At 35.6% G+C, this 22935-nt stretch overlaps 1 protein-coding gene across 2 annotated transcripts in view; it reads left to right on the forward strand.

The window, feature by feature from the left end:
• Positions 1-200: 200 nt before the first annotated feature.
• Positions 201-22935, forward strand: part of ITPK1 (inositol-tetrakisphosphate 1-kinase) — a 137172-nt gene continuing 114437 nt past the window's right edge. For both annotated transcript variants that reach the window (XM_087872792.1, XM_087872800.1), the window contains exon 1: positions 201-803. In XM_087872792.1, the coding sequence (XP_087728918.1) occupies positions 709-803 (95 nt within the window). In that variant the 5' untranslated portion in view covers positions 201-708. The remainder of the gene's footprint in view (positions 804-22935) is intronic.

A 22935-nucleotide genomic window follows, 5' to 3' on the forward strand; every position in this document is an offset into this window, starting at 1 on the left:
GCGAGAGGTCCGGAGGAAGGAGCTGAGCCGTGCGAGCGGTTTCGATTCGCCCCTTTCCGCCGCCCAGCCCAACCCAGCCGGGGCTCTGGCTTATAAACTCCGAAGTGCCGCCGCCTCCGCCTCAGACGGCGGTTTCCCCAGAAAAAAAGCCCAGCCGCGCCGTCTCTACCCCTCCTATCTATTCCCTCACCCAGGGCGGGTGGAAAGAGAAAGCTCTCCCTCCGCCGGAGGCAACCTTCTCGCCGGCTCGGAACCTTTCCGGATTCGCCGAGCCTCTCGGAGGGCCTGCAGAAAAGGGTTGCACCGAACTTGCTGCTGCTGCTGCTCGCCTCGCTCCTTTGCCTCCCCGCCTCGGCCATGCCCCGTCGATGGCGTGAGGAAGTTTCCTGATGGCTGCTGAGAGGTTCCTCTTCTCTTCCATCCCTACCTCTCCGCTCCGGCCGAGGCTTGCGGTGCTTTCGCCCCCCGTGGCCGCCTCTGGGTGAAATGCTGAAGAACTGGGCCCCCTCTTCGCCTTTTCCCTAGTTCCAGGCTTTTTTCTTCCTTTCTTTTTTTTCTTTTTGGAAATCGAAAACGGGTGTCCTCTTAACGGCCGTAATTACTTCGGAGTAAGGTGTCGGCATCCTTGGCGAGAGGGGAGGAGAGGAATCCTTCCCAATTCTTCTCTCTTCAGAAGAACGGCATGCTCTGCTGAAGGGGGGCAACAAGATGCAGACCTTCTTGAAAGGGAAAAGGGTGGGTTATTGGCTGAGCGAGAAGAAAATCAAGAAGCTCAATTTCCAAGCCTTTGCAGATCTTTGCAGGTAAGGGATTGGCATTTTAGATTAGCTGCTTGGGTGGGGGGGAGTATGTGGGGTTGTTTGGGTGAGAACTCACTGCCCTTTCTCCAGGAAAGTTGGTATTCCAGCTTCTGCTTCTGTCTTGGATAAATACTGTACTTAATTATCCATTTAATTCATTTCGATGCCACCCAGTAAGGTTGGGGGGGGGGGCTACATGGCTATTTCTAACTATCAAAGGTGTGCATAAATTCCACCTGGGTTTAATGTTTTGGTTTTCCATAATCCTCAGCCAACCTAGTTTTGAAGCAGGGTTGGCCGGACAACTTAATGGTTGTCACTTGGGGCATTCAGCTGCGTGAAAAATGCCAGATTATTAAGGAAAAAGATCCAGGGAGAATGTGAAAAGCTTTCAGTTTCATTGGTTTCACTTGATGGACCTAACAGATTAGCTATTACAGGTAGTCCTCCATTTACATCCACGATTGACTCTAAAATTTCTGTTGCTAAGTGAAAAATTTGTTAAGTGAATTTTGCCCCATTTTATGACCTTTCTTGCCACATTTGTTAAGTGAATCACCACAGTTGTTAAATTAGTAATACGGAAGGTTGCAAAAGGTGATAATGTTGCCCTGGGACATAATTTGCCAAGCAACTGAATTTTAATCACATGACTGTGGGGATGCTGTAACAGTCGTAAGTGTGAAAAAAAGTCAAGTCTTTTTTTCAGCACTGTTGTAACTTTGAACAGTCACTACATCAACTGTTGTAAGTCGAGGACTACCCGCATAATGTGAAGCTTTAGGAGTGATGCATTGTAGGCAGTGCATGTTTGAAATAATATATTGAGGAAAGTTATAGCCACCCTTTTTTTTCTTTGATGTTTTTGAATTTTCTTTGCCAGGTTTAAATACTATCACAACATAAATTGATCCATAAAAGCAGGTTCCTTCGCTTTGAAAGACTCGGTAAACAAACTGGAAAGTTAGGCTTTCCATAATACTGTTTTTGAAAAAAACTTCCTCAGTTTTGCTTCTTTTTTAAAGATACCTTGCATCCTTTCCGTGTTATTTTTCTTTCCCTTCTAAGTGAAGTACTAAATTCATATGCCTGAGCTAAGATAGGCCTAAAGATTAGCATTCTTTTTTTCAATTAAATACTACAAAACTCAAAAGCCATGCTCCCTCCCATCCTCCCTCTGGCTGTGCTAGGCTATTTTGAGTTCAAGCTTTCAGACTTTGTTAATTATAAAACTAAGAAAGATTTTTGTTTCTGGTTGGGACTTAATATAATGGTTCTTACTGGTAACTGGATGAATGAGCTAGTTGTTTTGTTATATAGCAAAAGCTATTGAGATTTTTCATATAACCATCCCCGTACAGATAGTAGTGTTAACAGGATATTTGGGAAATTTCTGAATGGTTAAATAGGAAAGTCTACATCTGTAAGGTTATTTATTACATTTCTGCACCTCCCATGTCATCTAAGTGACTAAGTGCCAAGCAGTTACTAAACAAAGCCGGTATTATTTATGATATCCTATTACTGGTAGTTGCTGCTTTTTTCTGAAATTGTTATCTTTCTTGATCAGCTAAATTCTGCAAATCAAAAATGTTTGTTTAAAACCAATATAAAATGTACATTTACTACAGATAATAACTGAGGCTTTATGGATTTTATGCAGATATAGCTTTGATTGTTCCAAATATGTTTATTTGTATAAACAAAAATAAAACCTATTCAGTATATCTAAATCTAACAAATGATTTTTGACTATAAATGTAGTATTTGGATTATTAAATGTTTGTTTAATGTGGGAAAGTAAAAGAAGAGATAAATATCCTTCCACCTTGTTAGTCTCCCTAAAATATTGGACTATATATCACCCATTAGCTTAAAAATGGCACTGAAAAAGTGCTTATTTCTCATTCATGTTTCAAACTGGAGGAAACAACAAGTACAAGCTATAAGGTTGGGTTTGGGGCCTATTACTGTATATTAATGGCATGGATGAGGAACTGAAATATATGCTTATAAAATTTGCAGATTACTAGAAGTGGGATAGTATAACTACTCTAGAAAATATCAAACTTAAAAACAATTTGAAGAAATTAACTGAAAATAACAGATTGCATTTGCCTCTGTTAAATCTTAGAATTTGTTGTTTTTGGAGGAGAGGGAAATCTAATACACAGTTAGAATACTTGTCAGCAACAGAATTTATAGAAAAGATCTTGAAATTATAATTGATTATAAGCTGAATGCTGTGATAAAAAGGCATTCTTGACATTAGACTGCAAAATATACTTCCAATTAATTTTACTCTATATTTGTTGATCAGATATTACCTAGAATACTGTGTTCAATTTTGGGCAAAACACTTTAAGAAGATTGAAATTAATCTGAATAGATTAAGGTCAGTAGGAAGGTTTGCAGAAACTGTGTGTATGTGTAACTTTAAGAAGAGAAGTTTGAGGGAGGTTTCTTCAGTCTAGCTGAAGAAAAATTGCATGAAAGGTCCAAACTCCTCCTCTGTCATCCCAGTAGATGGTGGACTAATAATCTGTAGGAAGGCAGGTTTTTTAAAAATTTCTTAATAAAGGAATTGAATAGCGGGATCAATTATTTTAAGAAATTATGAGCTTTTATTCATAGGAGCTACTGAAACAGAATCTCTGTGTGCTTTAATTTGAACTCCATTTTTTTGTAAGTATGGTAGTTTAGATAGCCTCAGTGCCCTCTCAATGGTACTATTCCTAAGACTCTTCTAAAAAGTATTAAAGCATGGATTTACAGTGAAAACAAAATAAAATTTAGTTTCCCTACATCCTTACTTTCCTTTAGTACTCCTTTGCCAACCAGTTATGCTACCAGATTTTCTGCTTTTGATTTATTAAATAGTATTAATATTGGTGTGATATTTCGCAACATCTTGTTTTAGTTATGCTGTAGATCAGCATTTCTCAGCTTTAAGATGTGTGAACTTCAACTTCCACAGTTCCCCAATCAGCATGCTGGCTGGAGAATTCTGGGAGTTGAAGTGCACACATTTTAAAGTTGTCAAGATTGAAAAATAGTTTGATAATTTCATAATTATTGTATATCTTAGTGATTTTTTAAAAAAAATTGTGTGAACTTTCTGTTTTTTCAAAAAAGCCCTTTTTTCTAATTGCTTCCTTGGCACTGGTTGTGGTAGTGTCTAAGGCCTGGTAAAATGTAACTACACTGTTAATATTCCACTTATATATAGATTTAAATTTGGCAGCACTCACTAGATCAGTGATGGCACATATTTTGGGCTTGACATGTCAAAAATCCAGAAAGTACCAAACTTTACTTTGGTAGTGTCTCTCTCTCATACACCCACACATATACCCACACACATCCTCTGAACAGAAGAGAATCAATTCTCTACCTTCCCACTTTCCAGGCTATCCTGAACAGCAGCACTCGGTAAAACCAAGGTTAGGCCTGAGTCTTTCATCCTAGTATCACCACTACCACTGGAAAAGGCCAGTTCGTGCTATATCCCAAGGCGTGAGTGTCCAATGGTCCAATGTACCCCAGGATCTGGGCACAATGCTTATGTTCAGGTGGTGTCCTCTTTCTGTTGACAGACCCCTGGGGTCTACCCAAGGCTCTCCTCCAGGTTGCACAAGACCTTTGTTCTTGAAGCAGCTTTGGAGAATGCTTTTCCATGGCCTCTGCAGCTTCCAAAACTCATTGAAACGTAAACCCTGTTCTCTTATTTTCTGAAACTCCAAAGGCCAGGAGAGAGCACAGCCCCCTTGTGTGACTTCTGGAAGTGCCAAAGGCTGCACAAGAGCAAACCAATTTGTGTGACCTCTACAAATTACACAGGAATGGGGCGTGATTTCGAGAATAGCTATATAGCCAAAAATAGTTGAGAATATTAGAACATAACACGTATGTTTAAAACACAAAGAGAAAGAAAAGGGATTTTCTATCTGTTTTTATAATATTTGAACAATGGGAAGCCAATAATGGATTATAATTTGAAAGAATCCCTTTTTAAATAAAGTATTTGAATTAATTGAACTGTAAAGATGATAATTTGATTGATCCCGGACCTCCGGACCTTCCGTAAAGCCCTGAAGACGTTTTTATTTCATCAAGCCGGCCTAGCCTAAATGGTTTTTTAATTGGGATTTTAAATTTTATGGATTTGGGGTTTTAAATTTGGATAGCCAATGATTTAATTCTTTTAATTATCTTAACTTTTGCATTTGTATGTTTTTTAATTTTGGCTGTTCACCGCCCTGAGTCCCTTCTGGGAGAAGGGCGGTATACAAATTAAATTAATAAATAAATAAAATAAATAAATAATTTAAAAGAAATATTTAGTGTTTTAAAAAGAACACAAAATTGGAATCAAATTTTTTCCCTTTATGGCTGTTGGTCAAAGAATCTAAAAGAATTTTGCTATTATAAATAATGACAGTGCAAAAAATCTAGTAAGTGCAAATAAAATAGTATTCTATTTCTCACAACAGGAAAAAATGGATAGGGGAAAATGGATCTGGTTGAGATGGCAGTGTAAATTGTTTTAAAGAAAGATTTTATTTGGTCCTGTTTCCATTGGAAAATTGTTTCTGGTTTCTATGCTCGGAATAATAAAAAAAGAAACATAGACTTTCAATTGAAGGTTGAATAATTGTGTAGCTATAGAAATGGCTTGTAATAGCTAAATGGAATCCAAAAAGTGGAGGCTATAACAGTAGTATTTCACTGTATTGGAAAGAGTTGAAAGTCAATGCTTCCCCACCCTTTTTTATCCCACATCTCTCTTAATCTTTATTTTCATTGTATTTTATATTATAATAAATCTTTATAAAAATCAGAATAGTTGTCAGGTGTTGGTGAACACTGGTACGTCACCCAAAATGTTGTGGCGTGTCATCTGTGAACACTGTCCCAGATTTAATGAACATTGGTTTAGCAGATTTCAGATGTAACAGACCAATCTATATGTTACCATGCAGGGGTGAAACGGTCCAAACTGGTAGCGGCGGTGGTGCGTGGTTCGGAGAACCGGTAACAGCGGCAGCATGAGGCTCCGCCCATCTGCCCGGATGTTGTTACTTCCTGGTTTTAACCAGGAAGTAACCTATTTTTGACCCTCTGCGCATGCACAGAAGGCTTTGTGCATGCGCAGAGGGTCCAAGCATGGAGCACACATAATGTAATGGAGTGTGCATTTCTGAACCAGTAGGGAAGGTAAGTAGATTTTACCCGTTACCATGCATGGATAAAATCCCATTTGCTGTAATTTTATCTTACTCAACAGTCTTGAAGTTTTCATGGTAGTTATAATAGTCTTATAAATGTGATATAAGAAAAGAAGACAATTTTTAAAGTTACTTTGTGCTCAAAATTTTTGCTAATTGCACAATGCATTTTATAGGAACAAGCAGGCCAAAAACTATGGAGAGAAGAATGATAAAATTTTAATATTGAAAAGTGCCATTGAAATAGTAAAGCAAGGAGGGAACACTATTTCTGTCACCATGCTTTAATTCTTTTGTGAGATTACTATCCTCCTTCAATTCAGAACAATATTACTAGTTTAAGAAAAAGAATTGTAGAAAAATTTTCAGACAATAGCAGCAGTTGTTTAAAATACTGAACATTTCTAATATCCAATCCTGTGAACTTGTTCAAGATAGTCACATGATTGGTTTATACCCAGAAAAAAAATTAAATGATGAACTGTTGTTGCCTCTTCTTTCTTTTGGTGGTGTCAGTGCTTTTGAAAATAAAAGCTAAAACAAACTCATTGTACATGTTTAATAAGTGTGTGGTTAGTTACTCATTGTGTACTTCAATGGGGGCGCAAAGGCTCAGCAGTTAAAAATGCAGAGCTTGTCAACTGGAAAGCTGGCAGCCTGGGTTCAAGACATGAGCGCTGTGCAACAGGGTGAGCCCCATTAGTTGCCCCATCTTTTTCCCATCTAGCAGTTCAAAAGCATGCAAATGCAAGTAGGTAAATAGGTATCGCTTTGGTGAGAAGATAACAGCATTCCATGTGCCTCGGCCACATGACCACAGAAACATCTTTGGACAACGCTGGCTCCCTCGGCTAAAAAACGGAGATGTGCATCGCCCCCTAGAGTCAGATACAACTGGACAGGGGAAACTTTTACCTTTACCATTCTTCAAGAATTGGAAGCAGGACAGTAATAAGGTGGTGTTTTATATGTTTCTACCCCCACTGGAGCAAACAGATAGATATTTGCTGAATCTGTGAATTTTTTGTTATAGATGAGGTAGGATAAGTATTTCCTGGAAAATGAATTAAAGCCATACTTCCATTTTTTTAAATTAGATTTTTTTAATTAGATAAGGCATCTAATTTAAGTTAAATTTAATTAAACATTGTTAGGATTGAGCATAGACCATTAGATGTACTAGCATAAGAGATGATCAAAATATAAAATATATTAATCACCTATTTAAAAAGTAATGAAGTATATTGTATATCTTCCAGGAACTTTGATAAACCAAAAATTGCAGAGTTTTAATAGTTCTTTGTTAGATTTTTGCCTAGTGCCAACTAAGAGTTTACTTTAGATTTCGAAGTTAATATTAAGAACATTTAAGGGCATGCTGATTTGTAATAATCAAATATTTTCAGTAGAAGGGATAAATAACACTGTTCTAATGAAGTTTTAAAATCCTGAAAAATCTTACTCTAGTTGTTAATTTGATTTGTTCAATTTTTGTATTAAAGCCAGAAATGAATTCTATTAAATATTGTTGGTATCTTGATTAGCTAAACTTTATTGAAAGCACTAAATCATAATTTGTAATGTTTTCTAGTCAGGAAAATTTTTGTATTGGAGCTCTTTTCACTGTCTTAATGATCTTCTTATGTGGTTGTCTCTTCATTTAATTCATAACAACAGTGATTTTCTTCCTATTCATCTTCCCATTCCCCCCCCCCCCCAGCTAGTTTATGCATTCTATGATTTCTGTAAGAGTTTGTGTAGTTCTAATTGACCTGAATATTTAAATAGATAAACAGAATTGGGGAAGGGAAATTGTTGCTTGAGTTACCTCTATATTATAGAGGCTGCCATATTCATTCATTATTAAATATTTTCTAAATAGAAGCAACAACATAATTGGAATGCAAGATGGCATTGCAAAAGAGAATCTGTATATGTAGAGAAGCTAATTCTTTTGTTATCTGTAAATCATCTCCTAAAATGCTTACCTAAGCTGTTCTTTTTTCCATTGAACGTCACCTATTCCTATTCTCTTCACACAGAAACATTCTGAGTAGGCAAATTCATAGATGATACTTGGATTACTATTAGATAGACAGAAACACAAAGAAAACTTTGGTCAAGAAATAAATTTTTGGGCTTCTTTTTTGCCACTGGGAAAAAGGCAAGAGAGTTCAATGAAAGTGTGAGTAGGGGTGTCATTATATGCAAAGGAGTATGGAGATGGTCTTGAAGAAGACATTCAACAACCATTTCATAAATACCAGTTTAAATTAACCTGAAGGGAAGAGTGAGCAGGAAAGAAACTCAAGATTGCCTTGCCTTGATTTTCTTTGATATAAGACAGGAATCTCTAATCATACTTTTAAGATTCTATTATTATTCCTTGTAATATTCTAGTAGCCCTTGTGGAGGCCTTGGGATGTTTAGGGCAGGCAGCCCTGGACCTACGCTAGGTCTCCCAGGGCCTTCCTCAACTTGAGGCACCCCGTGCTCGGTTTAATGACTTATGTGTTTAGCGGCCTCATCAGGGAGAGCAGCGGGTGTGCATTGTCAAAGCAAGGCCATCTCACTTAACAGCTGTCATAATGACCCATTTCAGTCCTATGACGAGGACTACTTATACGCATGTGATTCGTACATTATACCAGGCCTTGAAATGCCATTTTTAAAGTTTTGGTGTAATATGTTACATGACCCCAATCTGTTCTTATTTATTCATTAAATATTTCAACGAGCAGTGGCCTCATAGAATATGTTTCTCATTTAGTACCTTTTAAGCTAATACAAATCCTAGATTATTATAAAGATAGGCTTTGCATTTTGAAATTCTTAGATTTCATGTAAGAAGGAAAATAAAAAAGTGCTGTAGGGGATGTTGATTCTTGTAGCCCTTATTTTATTTAACAAAGAGACATTTTATAGTATATGGATCCCTCTTGGACTGTGAAAAAATAAATTTGCCCTAACAAAACATTACTTAAATTTTTTAGTACGTTTTAGTCTTATTAAGGACAGAACAACATTAAGTTGAACAAAAATTAAGTGAGAGACAACCATCTATTCTTGTAAGAGCAGTTTTTGAATAGGATTTTTTTTTAATTTGTTGTATAATTTTGAGGCACGATTAGTAGGAAATATTTTGCAGAAATAGTGCACATTTTAAGGATAGTCTCTGGGGTACTAAAGTTTGTCATTTATAGAATGACAGAATAGCTTCTGCTACAAAGAAAGTGGATCATAATTTTTTGTCCTTGATTACCAGTTTTTTTTACAAGTCCATATGGAAGATGACCTGCAATTATGATTTGACTGAACTGCATATTTTATGCAGTGTTTGATAAGTAAATTGAATAGAATTGTCCTTGATTTTTTTTGCTCATGAAAAAGCCTAAAAAGTAATGCCTGTATATGCAAGCAATATTTTTGAAAGAAAGCTTGTATTATACCAGTATCTCCTGATACTAGTGATTTCTTACTTGTCATTAAAAGGACATAGAAAAGTAGTATGTCAGCTGATTATTTTACATGGACATCAAGTTGACATTCCTGTGTTAGCAGAAACGTATGCCAGAACTATGTGGTAAAACACATATTAAAAGTCCCAAGGTCAACTCATGTCGTTGGTCAGGAATGGCTCCTGCATGAAAATCTAGGAAACTATTGCTAATCTGTGTATAAGCACTTTTTCAACCAGATAGCCCCAAGATACAGTAGACCATGCCCATAGCATCTAGCATTAGTGAAAGGAAATGGGTTCTAGTCCAGCAGAACTGGAAATCAGCAAATCAGAAAGATTGGCAGGATCAATAATGAGTTTCTGGACCTGTGGTCTGATACAGTAGAAATAGTTTCCTATGTGACTTCAGAACAGCGAAAAATCATTAATAAATGGCTTGTAAAAATAAAAGACATTGGCTGGAATGTTCTACTATTATATTTAATGTTAAAGCCCGCAAACAACTTTTGAAAGCCATTATTGTATCATTCTTTAATATTTTTAGCCTCTAATAAGACAACCTGTGGCATTTTATTGGCAAAAGTGAGATACTGCAATGTTGGCATTATGCAATGCCTAGAATTTAGTGTGCTGTGTTAAACTTGAATTTCTAAAAATGTCAAACAGGTGACTCAGAATGCTAATAGTGTATCAGCATTCCTCACATTGGTGCCCTAAATGACTGGGGAATTATGGGAGATGAAATTTTATGCCAGGATAGGATATGGTATAGTATGATAGCAGTCTTCTAAACTAAACATACTACTGTATGATTTTTTGTTTAATATTTTTCAAGACATTATTTCTTTACCAAATTGTTAGGGCTAATATTTTGGGGAACCTAAAAAAGCCTAGTTTCTTCTATGAATTAATTTTTTAACATCCAGCAATTGCTTTAGCTGAGGTGGACACCTGCCTCATTCCCACCTTTCCTAGTACAATATTTATACAATATGCAATACAGATTGTCCTCGACTTACAACCAGAATTTCCTCTGTTAAGCAAAATAGTTATTAAGTGAGCTGCATGTGATTTTTATGACATTTTTTGCAACAGTTGTTAAGTGAATTACTACACTTTTTAAGTGAATCACACAATCATTGAGCCAATCTGGCTTTTCCCATTGACTTTACTTCTCAGAAGCCAACTGGAAAAGTTGCAAATTGTGATCATGTGACTCCAGGATGCTGCAACCATTATAAATGCATGCTGGCAGCCGAGCAACCAAATTTTGATCACATGACTATGACGATGCTGCAAGGGTCATAAGTGTGAGGACTGATCATAAGTCTCTTTTTCAGTGCCATTGTAACTTCAAACTGTTGCTAAATGAATGCTTGTAAATTGAGGACTGTCTGTATATAACTTTCTGAAAAGAATTGATAAGGGAGCAAATGCTTTAACTTTTATGTCCCATTAAGTCTTTGACTTGGTTCACACACATGCTAAGCCAAAACATGATTTATTTATGTTTAGTATACTTGCTTGTCAATGTGGTTGGTAGTAGTTAATGGTTTAGCATGCTATGCGCACTCATTAGGTTGTGGTTTATTCTGTAAAGCATGGATAAACAGTGGCTAAAGTGACGCATACCAGTTTTATGTCTCTATGAAACCTTAGTAATTAGTAACCTGCTTCTTATGAAAATGACAAGCAGCTGCCCTTTGGGATAGTTTCACTAAGAATGAAGAAAATTGGGTGAGACTGTAATTATTTAGCTGGTCCTGCAGCTGTCATACAGACAAGGAGTTCATTAATCAAATTGACAGCTAGGTATACTTGGATATTCTGTTTTTGAAATAATATGACTTAATTTTTTTTATCCACATAGTGGGGCAGGGGGAACAGGTTGCCAGTTTTCTGTTTTGAAATAAAGTAGCTGAAGTTTGGTCTATTGCTTTAAATATTTTAAATCTTTTCTACATAAATGAAAGACAAATTTTATTCTTTTCAAAAGTGGGAATGACAGTGCAACTTCAGATTTGTTGGAATTCAATATAGTTCTTCACGGTTAATGACATTCTTATGCTTGAGGAGTATCCAAGATTGACTCTGTCATATCTAATCTTGTCACTTATCAACATGCTGATAGTTGCTAGTAAATGATTTGCCCAATTATAAAATAATAAGAGAAACTATATGATAAAATATTTATTTATTATGTACCATGTGACTGTGCCAAACTAACAATTTAGTTCCCCAAACTTATTTTTGTGCTTGGAAATTGATTTTTCAGAGTACGTCATCTTCAGCACACCCAGAATAACTAGAATTTCATGAGATGTATTTTGAGACTGCAAGTTCGGGTTTGGAGAAATATATCTGAGTACCATATGCTATTATAGTATTCAGTGGCCAAAATTCCCAAAGCAAGGAAAGGTAGCACCAGAAGCTCTTTTTGGAGATATTTCTTGTATTGAGTCATATGCCAGCCTGGTAGGACGAGTCATTTACAGCCCTCTCTGAATGGTTTACAGAATCAGCATCTTGCCCCCAACAATCTGGGTCCTCATTTTACTGACATCAGACGAATGGAAGGCTGAGTCAACCTTGAGCCAGTGAGAATTGAACTGTAGAACTGCTGGCAGTCAGCAGAATTAATCTGCAGTAATATATTAGCTACAATTCAACTTGTTCTCTAAATTTCCACTGCTGGACCATTGGCCACTATTATCTCTTGTGGATAGGTGGAGTAGCGATCTTAGATAATAGCTCTTTCCCCATTTCCTTCTGCGAAATAATCTCCTTGAGAACCTGATTTTTCTTTCAGCATATGTCCATTGATCTGTGTAGATAGGTCAAAATCAATGTGTGCTTGTTACTATTATATGGCTACTATTGTACCCTGGGAAGCTTTGGGTTATAAGGAGAGATGTATTGTAATGTATTTAATGTATTTATTTAATATATTAAAAATATTAGATCATAGCAGCTACATATTTATCTTAAACCCTGTATCAATCCTATAGGTAAAACAATTGTGCTTCCAGCAAATGAAATGCATTTGCCAACACCCAAACCAATAGCTTCCATCCATTGAAGAAAATAAATAATATTGTTATTCAATGGCACTAAATAAATAGATACATACCGTAGTTCTCTGTTTCCTATTAAGGACAAATTGACTACAATTTTAATGTCTCCATTCAGTCTTCCAATGTTACTACTGCATTGTGGTAACAGGAAGCTGTGGCGCAAGCAAAACTTAGTAACTTTGCACTCATGCTCATTGCTCTTTTCTGCTTACTCTGAAGCAGTTACTTCCTTATTAGCCTGTTGCCTTCAACGTACACAGTTGCACAAAGGGCATTGTTTCATGAGAGATCTGGCACATAACCCTTTTCCTGTAATATATTTTCTTCCTTAAAGTTAAAAAGTAACAGCCTAATATTATTTTATTGACTAACTCTCCCAGGGATACTTGTTATTACATAGAGACAATTGCCTTGGTTTTCCTTGCCTCTGATAGATGCAGAGCATTCAGAGTATTTAATTTCATTTGTGCCAAGTTTAAAACTTGACAGCAATAGGATACAAGAATAAATAATCCAAATTGAAAAAAGGGATAAGCAAACGGGTGTAAATTTTAGGCTCTTGATTGCTTTCTTCTGTTAACTTTCTGTTAAGTATCTAGACTCATTGGGGAGGAGGGAGTACAGAAACTGTCCAGGTTTATCAGCTAATTATTATGTTTTTCTAACTCCTTAAATTAGAGAATATTGTAGGATCCAGCTCATTTTGTGCATTGTACAGAAAGGTGTCTGAATAAGAGTTCCAGTCATTTGGTATGTTGATTGTAGCACATGAGATGAAGGAAGACCAAAGGAAAGGTAATATTGTATAAGAAGCTATTGTATAAGTTCATGTAAAAATTATGCTTAACAGTGGACATTCAAAACTCAGCTATGTGTGCAGAGATCTACAATATTATGATTAATGTATTTAATTGAGAGCTGTCTTTAAGTTCCTTTTTAGCATCTGCCTAGGGTTAAAGCCTGAATACATTGTTTTCTCCCAGAAGTATTGATCATTTTTCTTCCATAATACAGGGAGTTTGCAAACTTTGTGAGATTGTGATTCCCTAAATTATAAATGAATTTGTGGAGCCCTCCATGAATAAATAATTGACTATTAGAAGACTAGATTCATATATTTAACTACCTGTTAAAACTTGCTCTGGCTTTACTTTCTATTTTGCCTGCATAGGCCAGTTGTGGGCTTGTCTAAGCAAACTGAGAGCAGGTGCTGATAGAACTATTCCTTTGCTTGTGCAAGATTGTATTTTTTTAAAAAGTTGTGATTCCTTTCCAAATTTCTTGCTGCTCTGGATGTGGGAAATGCCCACCGTTTGAGAACCTCTATCAACACAGAAATGCTTAAAGTAAAATATCACTTACTGACATATTACATATAGATAATAGTAATGAAATATGCCTACTATTCATTCAAATACTTACACAGAACTTTTATGTATGTATATATATATATTTATACATGCCTTATACTTTTTTGTGTACCTCCCTCCCTCCCTTCCTGTTTTCTTCTTTTGTATTTAATTAATAAAAACAAAAATTAAAATCAGTTCTCCTTTCTCTGTCACACTGCTCCAGAAAAAATAAGCTGTACAATAACTTCAATAATCATACAGAAGACATACGCTGCTGAATCTGTTTCTTATTTTCTCAATTATCCAAACCTGCTGTAATATTTGGCAGATGGAAATGAAAGTCATTTTACTTATTTGCTTTGCTACAATCAGCATTTCTACTGTTTGCCTCTATGCTTTGTACATTCTAAGTTTGGAGGCCTCTAATTGACTCATAACAATGCAACGAGGGCATTTATAGAGCTCTTAAGGAGTAATTAAATTAGAGTTATGGAGAGAGGACATGGTTCATTTTCTCCCACTATAATAATGAGAGGGTTTAATTTCCCTACCATATGTTAGAAGACAAACTCTACTAAGGATGAACCTTCCAGGAAATTACTGACTTTTCTTGTGTACAATCTTTTCCTTTAGAAAGTAAAGGGAGTCTAAAAGAATCAGCTACACTTATCTTGATGCTAATCAATAGGAAAGACTTATTTGAAGAATTGGAAGTAGCAACAACATCGTGGGAAAGAGACCATGTAATGTTAAAGTTCTTGATTTTAAAGGAAACTAAGTCATATATATCTTGACTTCAAAAAAGTGGATTTTAATAAACTCAGATCAATGTTAATCAAGATCTTATGGTTGAAAAAAGTAATGGGAACAGGAAAAGTTAGGTGCAAATTCTGAAAATAGATACAGTTTATTTGATGATCGTTCGAAGTTACCCCAGCACTGAAAAAAGTGACTTATGACCACTTTTCACACAACCACTGCAGAATTCATGTGATCATGTGATCAAAATTCAGATGCTTGGCAATTGTCACGCATTTATGATGGTTGTAGTGTCCTGGGGTCATGTGATTGCCTTTTGCAATCTGACAAGCAGAGTCCATGGAGAATCTAGATTCACTTAACTGCAGTGATTCACTTAATGACTGGCAAGAAAGGACATGAAACAGGACAAAACTCAGTTAATAAATATCTCACTTAGCAACAGAAATTTGGGGCTTAATTATGGTCATAAGGCAAAGACTACATGTGCTAGATAGACAGTTGTAGACAATTCCAATGAAGAGGAACAAATGGAGGACAGACAGAGTGGTTCTCACAATTTTAGTAAAGTTCGGAAAACTAGAAAGGACCCATAGAAGTAGTAGCTAGGCTATACAATTAATGTCACACTTTGAAGCTGATACATGGAAGGTAAGCATACACAGCTAGTTAAGATTAATGAATATATGCTAAGAAAGTCAAAAGAGCTTCTTGAGTTATGTTCAAAATAAAACTAAAAGTTCAGTATACCAACTGTTCAGGGAAGATGACAAAATTTCAACTGTTAATGAGGAAAATCATACTTCTTATACTCCTGTTATGCTTTATGCTTCAGAAAAATAACGTGAAAATAGTATGTAACTACTTACTGCATTATGGGATATACATAGAAGCATAATACACCTTGATTTAGCAAAGTATCTAGTAGAAATCTCCATGACAGCAGAGCTAATTAACTCTGGACTTCAGCATGATAATGAAGTGCTTATATTGCCTGCTTGAAAGTCATAGTCAAAGAATGTTCAGGAAAGATTCCTCATAAAATTGGGGAGAGGTATGAAATGGAACGCTGCAAGGATCAGTCCTGAATCCTTTACTTGTCATGATTGATTTGGATGTATAGAGTATCCTGCTCTTCTACTAAAGGCACCTGATTTTTCCATTGACATTGGAATAGTTCTGTGAAGTTTAGAAATAAACAAAGGAATGTCATCTACGCTTTTATCTGGATTGTTAGACCTTGCGCATGGCCATTCATGCCCTAATCATTTCTCAGTTGGATAACAGCAATGCACTCTACATAGGACAACCTTTGAGAAATATTTGGAAGCTACATCTGGTGCAGAATGCAGCGGCACACACTGAGGCCTCATATATAGGCTGGCACATATAACACCACTGGAAGTTGAGTCATGGCAACTGGACTTCTTTTCTTTTGGTTTGAAACATTCTGCTCCTTATCCAAGTAGCCTCTTTAGTCTGAGCAAGTTGGTTAGGGAGACACCATATATATGTTTTCCAGGCTGATTTTATTTCTCACCTAATCTGAATAGGTGAATAGGCAGAAAGTTGTTGCTCCTAAATCGTTTCTCCTAGGTAGGTTGTTAAGTGTGGCCTCCCTGGTGAACGTATGAAGTGGTCTTGATCTTCCTGTGGACTGATGCAAGGACAGCATAAAAATGGGGGACCGGTTGTGATTGAGGCCTCCCTCTCTATTGAGGGAAGAATTTTCCACTTTAGTACCCTTCCGGAAGAGTATTAAAATTTGGTTTTGCTGGTTGACCCGGGGGGGGGGCACTCACTGCTAGATGTGGTTGACAGGGAAGACCTTGCCACCATGCTGTCCATCTTGTTGGTTCTGGCAGGGTTTTTTTCCCCTCCGGAGTTTTAAATTTTTTAATGTGCGTTGTTTTAAAATTGTAATTGCTTTTCTGTTTATCTTTTTAGATTCTGTAAGCTGCCCAAAATCAGTCAATTGGGGAGATGAGTGGCATATAAATTTAATACATAAACCTGCAAATAAAACCAAGTTGTATTCAACTAAGTTATGTACTACTCCATAAATCTTCCTGTGTTGTCTAATAGCATGAGCCAAGAGTTCCATGCAGATATTAAAAACTAAGGACTAAAGTAGATATCCTTGTCTAGTTCCTCTAATGAGAGAGTAGGAGAAAACATAACTTTCACTTTAGAGTGAAAGACTCATTATATGATGATTATATTGTAATAATTTTATGAATTCCTAAGGAAATACAAAACTATAGTATACTATGTTAATTGGTCCAAATTGAAATTGATGCCTGTAAGTGAAATTTTGGTTATCTATCCATTTCAGGAAAATCAAGTCTATACTTGTGAGGAATCCATTAAATATTTATGTATTTGTATAGTAAAGGATGTAACTCAGCAAAATATTCTTCAGACTTTGATAGATGGAAATCAATAACCTTTACCCTTTGGATGAAGTTGAACGCTCTCAAATGAATATTATTCCCAGGTTACTTTATATTCTGAAAAGAATTCCAGTTTATATATCTGAAAAATATTTTCAAAAAATAAATTCTTTCTTTACAGATTTCTATGTGGTTCTTTGATTCTGACAATATCTTTACAGAAAATGCAACTACCTATTGATGAGGGAGGGTTTCATTTTTTGAATCGGGAGCTATATCATCACACTTACCTATTGTCAAATATTAAGTGCTGGAAACCAATAATCAGTGTTAATTTTCTGATTTGGGTAACTTTGGAATATGTTTAATGCCTTTGGTTGGATGGATATTATTAGCATCTAATTATATTAAAACTCTAGTATTTCTGGAACAATTACACCAGTTAAAAACCTGTGCAATGTAATATCTAATAAAAAAGATTGAATCCCTTTTTCCCCATGCTTAATTGACTTTATGGGGAAGCTGAATCTTAAAAATGGAAGAAATGATGGTGATATGGAAACATTAGATAGAAGTGAGGATATTCATTTTGGATTGATAGATGATGATTTCTAACATATTCTATGTTAAGAGACAAATATCATTTATCAGGTGTAATCTAATGGCAATATTTATCATTACATTTGTTAACAATTATGCTTGGATCAGCAGCTTTTTTTCAGCTTCTGAAATACAACTTGTTAAATCCTTTAAAACTAGAAACCTAACTATTAGTTTTTATAGATATTTGTTATCAATAGATCGATTTGATATGGAAATTTCCAGAAATGAAGAATAGAATTAAGAATTAGAGGTAGAATTCTTTTCTAAAATTCTAGAAAATAGGAGAGAGTCGATTTCTTTAGCAAGAGAGTCAATGGACCTCAAATTATGACTTATACATCAAGAAAGTAACATTTAGAATTTATTGGATTCCATTACAATTTATCCAGGTAGTCCTCAATTTACGGCCACAATTGAGGCCAAATTTTATGTTGCTAAGTGAGAAATTTGTTAAATGAGTTTTGCCCCATTTTACGACTTTTCTTGTCATTTTTGTTAAAGAGAATCACTGCAATTGTTAAGTTAGTAACACATTTGTTCAATGAATGTGGCTTCCTCATTGACTTTGCTTGTCAGAAGGTTGGAAAAGGGAATCACACAACTCCAGGACACCGCAACATTCATAACTGTGAGTCAGTTGTCAAGCATTCAAATGTAAAGCACATGATCATTGGGATGCTGCAACAGTTATAAGTGTGAAAAATGTTCATAAGTCACTTCTACAGTGCCGTTGTAAATTTGAACAGTCACTAAATGAACTGTTGTAAATTGAGGACTACCTGTATAGAAAAGGACTGTCAAAAACAGCATTTTGGTGGAAATATAATAAGGATAATGCTTCTTTAAAAGACAGTGTACAATAGTTACTAAGTTTGGGGAGAAAATATTGAATTATATAAATATAATTGGGCCACAAAAGCTAAAATTTTCAGATGATAGCATTCTTATGAACTATGATTAATTTGGATGAAGAAATGGAGAGCATAATTATTAAACTTGTGAATTATGAAAAAATGTATATGTAAGAAGACAAAATTCAAAATGACTTTGATAAAGAAATGGCTGAAAGTAACAATCAAATTGAAGAGATGTTTGAAGTTTGTCACTTAGGAAGCAATAATCAAACGCAACATTATAGGGTGCGAATATTACCTAGATTGATAATATTTGTAAGAAATGTTCTTGCAATAGTAGCTAATTGTAAACTGAGATGAACTAGCAGTATGATGTGGCTACAAAGAAGCAAATGTAATTTTAGCCTACATAATTGGAAATACAATTTCTAAATCATAGGAAGTAATTGCTCTATTACATTCTATTTTTAATACACATTCACACACTGAGTATTGTCCTAGTTCTGGGCATGACAATTTAAGTTGGATTTAAATAAATTAGAACAGTTCAGAGAAGGGCATCCAAGATGATCAGGGGACTAAAACAAAGACTTATGAAAATAAATGGAAAGAGCTTAGCTTTCTTATGCCTTGGGAAATAAATTCTGGGTGGAATATGACAGCATTTTTCAAATATCTGAAAGGATGTTACATAGAAGAAGGTCAAGGCTTTTTCTCTTGTTCCAGAGTGCAGGATGTAGAACAATGGCTGTAACTTGAAGAAAGCAAATCTGATAAATTTTCAAAAAAGCTTCTTGTAATTTGGTTTCTTTAAGAGGAGGAAGTCAGTTTCTGTCTGGGATACTTTAATATGGATTCCTGCATTGAGGAGGCAGTTGCATTGGATGGCCAAAATTATCCATTTTTAAAATTATTCCTCAGGGCAGTTTGATGTTAACTGTTGCCATAGAGCTGAAGATTTAACCATTTCAAATTAAAGACAGTCTGGAGTTTACGAAGTCAGTTAAATGGTTATGAGAAACTGAGAATCTAAGGTAGTATTAGCTACTAAAAAATAACATGTTAGCTCATGTGCAGGAGCAGCCAAATTCCCACATGTGTTTAGTCAACATGGTGATTTTAGTTGAGTAATTTTCAGTCTAGGAGCAACTGAGGTGGCTGTGAAAGCTTTTTGCACTCAAATTAGAAATTAATGAGACTATTGCTTTCTATAGTTGCTAAAGCTAATTTGTCTATTTTTGCAGTGGGGTTTTTTCCCCCAGTGTTAGTAATGTGTGGTCTTTTTTCTTATTTGTCCAGCTTAAATGTGAGTGGTGTATAAAAGGAGGAGAATGGTTTGGTAGTATAGTATGTAAGCACCATTGTGATGCAAAATAACAGCCTGTATAGTTAAAGGTGTTCCAGGTGAACAGCTATGAAGGCAAAAAGATAGCATAACCATAAAAATTGTTCAAAACTCCCAAAAGACTTTTGTAACTCAGCCTGGGATTGAGAACAGATGTGATAATGATACCCTTAAATCCTGTGTCTGCTAAATAGAAATTATAGCAGCTTTTGGTTTTTCTATTCTATGGAGAAAGAAATCCCTAAGTTACATCTCTTAATTTTTTGGTAGGGTTTTTTTTTAATTATCCTGCTTTGAGCTAAAAAGAGGCATTGCCTACACATATAGACATTAGCAACCAGACAATAGAAAACATGGTTAAAAACTTGCCACAACTTGCAGCTTTGAACCTCAAGAAGTTGACAAAATTACCCCAAAATCTCTGGGTGGTATCTTCCCCGAAAGTGATCTATGGTCAGAGGTTGCCAGGTTTCTTCAGTTTATAATTGGCATGCTGAAACTTTGTAACCATCAAGATACCACCTACCCATTTGAGTATTTTCCTATTTTTCAGCGATAGACTGTGTGCCTTCAGTTCACTATCAGTTGGTCTTTGGGGCAGGGTGGATTTGATTTAAATCAAACTGATTTAAATCACGATTTAAATCACGATTTAAATCACTAGTCAGTAAAGCTTGATTTAAATCATAGTTTTCTACATAAAGACTAATTCTTGCTGGTATAACTTTAATATGCAAGTAGATGAAGATTTTTAGAATAACAACTTTTCATATTAGTTTTTTTATTCCCAGTTTAATAGGTTAATCATTCATATTTGGACAACTTTTCTGTTGTACTTAGGAAGGAGAAAAATAATCATTACCTTAATAATAACAATTTAAATAGATTTATTCAACTGAAACAATAACATTACAGCATATGTTATTTGCTTAAACAAACATCCATGTTTGTTAACTAATTTGGCTAAACAATATATATATATTTTAAGAAACTTAGACTGTCAGCCCAGCCTACACATGAAAAACTTAAATACTGTCCTCTGTAGCTCACTCATCATCTTCATCATCTTCTTTGGTCATAATCTGGAAAAGAAAAACAAGCTTTCCTGCTTTATCGGGTCCCAAACGATTTCTCAATTTAGAATGAATGAGTCCTAAGGAAGAGAATATTCTTTCAATGCCTGCAGAAGACGCTACTGCTGTTAAAAGTGAAATCATTACTTGAACAGTCTCTAAATCCAAGTGCTTAAGTGACTTCCACCAGTTCACTGGTGTGACTTTCTTTAAAATATCTTCAGCAAACATATATTTCTTGAATGGTTCCCCCTTAGCTTTGAAGTTTATTATAGTTGGCATTACAGATGGATGATTGCTGGATACCCATGTCATAGCTAACTCCTCTTCCTCAGCACTTAAGTTTTGACCCTGATACTGGATATTGACAATATTTGCCAAAAAAAGAGCTGGAGACAGTACTTGTCCCATTCATTTTTTTAATGCTTGTAATTTAATTCTGTCCATGTGTAGTTCTGTTTTTAAGTGTTCACTCAGTTCCTTCCAAATTTCAACAGCATGAGCAATAAAACATTGTGGACATTACTCCACCCATCAATACTTAGGTTAAGAATTCTACCCTCCAGAGCTGTTGCACATTGCTCCATTTCTCTGTCATACACTTTATCCAGCAGTTTCCCTGCAACATCTGCTCTGCTGGGTGGACTGTATCCTGGTCTCAGTGACTGAACCATATTAATGAAATGTGGGTTCTCAGTCAGACGGAAAGAAGAGTTCATTGCATAAACAAACTGGGCAATTTTTTCAGCAATTAACTCTTTTTCTAATCTGCTAGTTTTTATCACAAATTTATCTATGGTGGTTCCAGGAGGGAAGGGTTTTTTCTTTCTTTTAGGTGATAATGATATGTGGCTGTGGGTGTCTAATGATGATGATGCTAATGAAGCACTATCCTGGATGGATAACCCTGTAATTGTAGAACAGGAGGATGGTGATCTTGAAGGTGGATAGTTTCCAGAATCCATGAATTCCCCTAAACAAAAAAGTCAATGCTGTTATTTTATTGTTTATACAATTTCTGCTTATTGTACACAGCACTGTCCCAAAAGGAATATTTGCTTTTCTTCATAACTGTACCAAATGACAGTAACATGCAGTAATAATAAGAAATATAATTTTGCTCAAACATGACAGTTCAAGGCAGTCTTTAGAAATATGATTCAATAAAAATGTTTACCAACCTGAAGATCCTGCTTGTTCAAATGTGTTTTTTCTTTGGTCATCTTCATCACAGCACGATATTGCCTCATTCGGGCCACCAGGCCTTGCATTTCTTTGTTGCAGTGTTTGCAGTTTGCACGCATGCCTGCCTTATCGATAGGTAAAGGAACGTCATTAAAATATTGCCAAACTGGGTCTCTTTTACGGCCTGCTGCCATTATAGGTTTTTTCCTCCAAGGAAAGAATGTGATAAACCTCAGGTCATACATACAAAAAGACTTGTCTGTCTGTGACTGTGCAGTATTGTGCTCAGAAAGTTTCACTTTCATTTTGTACTGCTTGTCTGCTTGCCCCTTCCTCCTCACACTTAGTTTCACTTTCTTCTTGTGCAGATCTACTCAACTCCAAACAATCAGAAAAATATTGTTTCTATTCTATTCACTGAACTTCTTGAAACTTAGCACTGAAGGGGTTGATTCTGTATTCATAGGTTTGTAGAACAATAGGATTAAGGTCTTTTTCTCAACTCTGTTCATGTTATAACATTTTTGCTGTGAAGAAGAGGCATGTGATCTCTGCTGAGTCAAATTCAGTTTTGAGACCTGCAAAAGTAAACCAAGCATCTGTGATAATATCTTGTAGGCAGAGAAACTGCCCAATAATCTTACAAAAACCTCTGGAAGAGCATGACGAATGGATTAATGGAATTTATTTACCAAAAAAATTAAACATATACAGCCTTATTCTACATAATTAAAAAACTAATCTTTATTTCATGATGGAATAACCTTTGGATGGTAATATATTTTCCTCAAAAAGCATTTTATTTAAAA

Source organism: Pantherophis guttatus, chromosome 1 (assembly GCF_059756535.1).
Source record: "Pantherophis guttatus breed Tessera chromosome 1, ASM5975653v1, whole genome shotgun sequence".
Lineage (NCBI taxonomy): Eukaryota > Metazoa > Chordata > Lepidosauria > Squamata > Colubridae > Pantherophis > Pantherophis guttatus.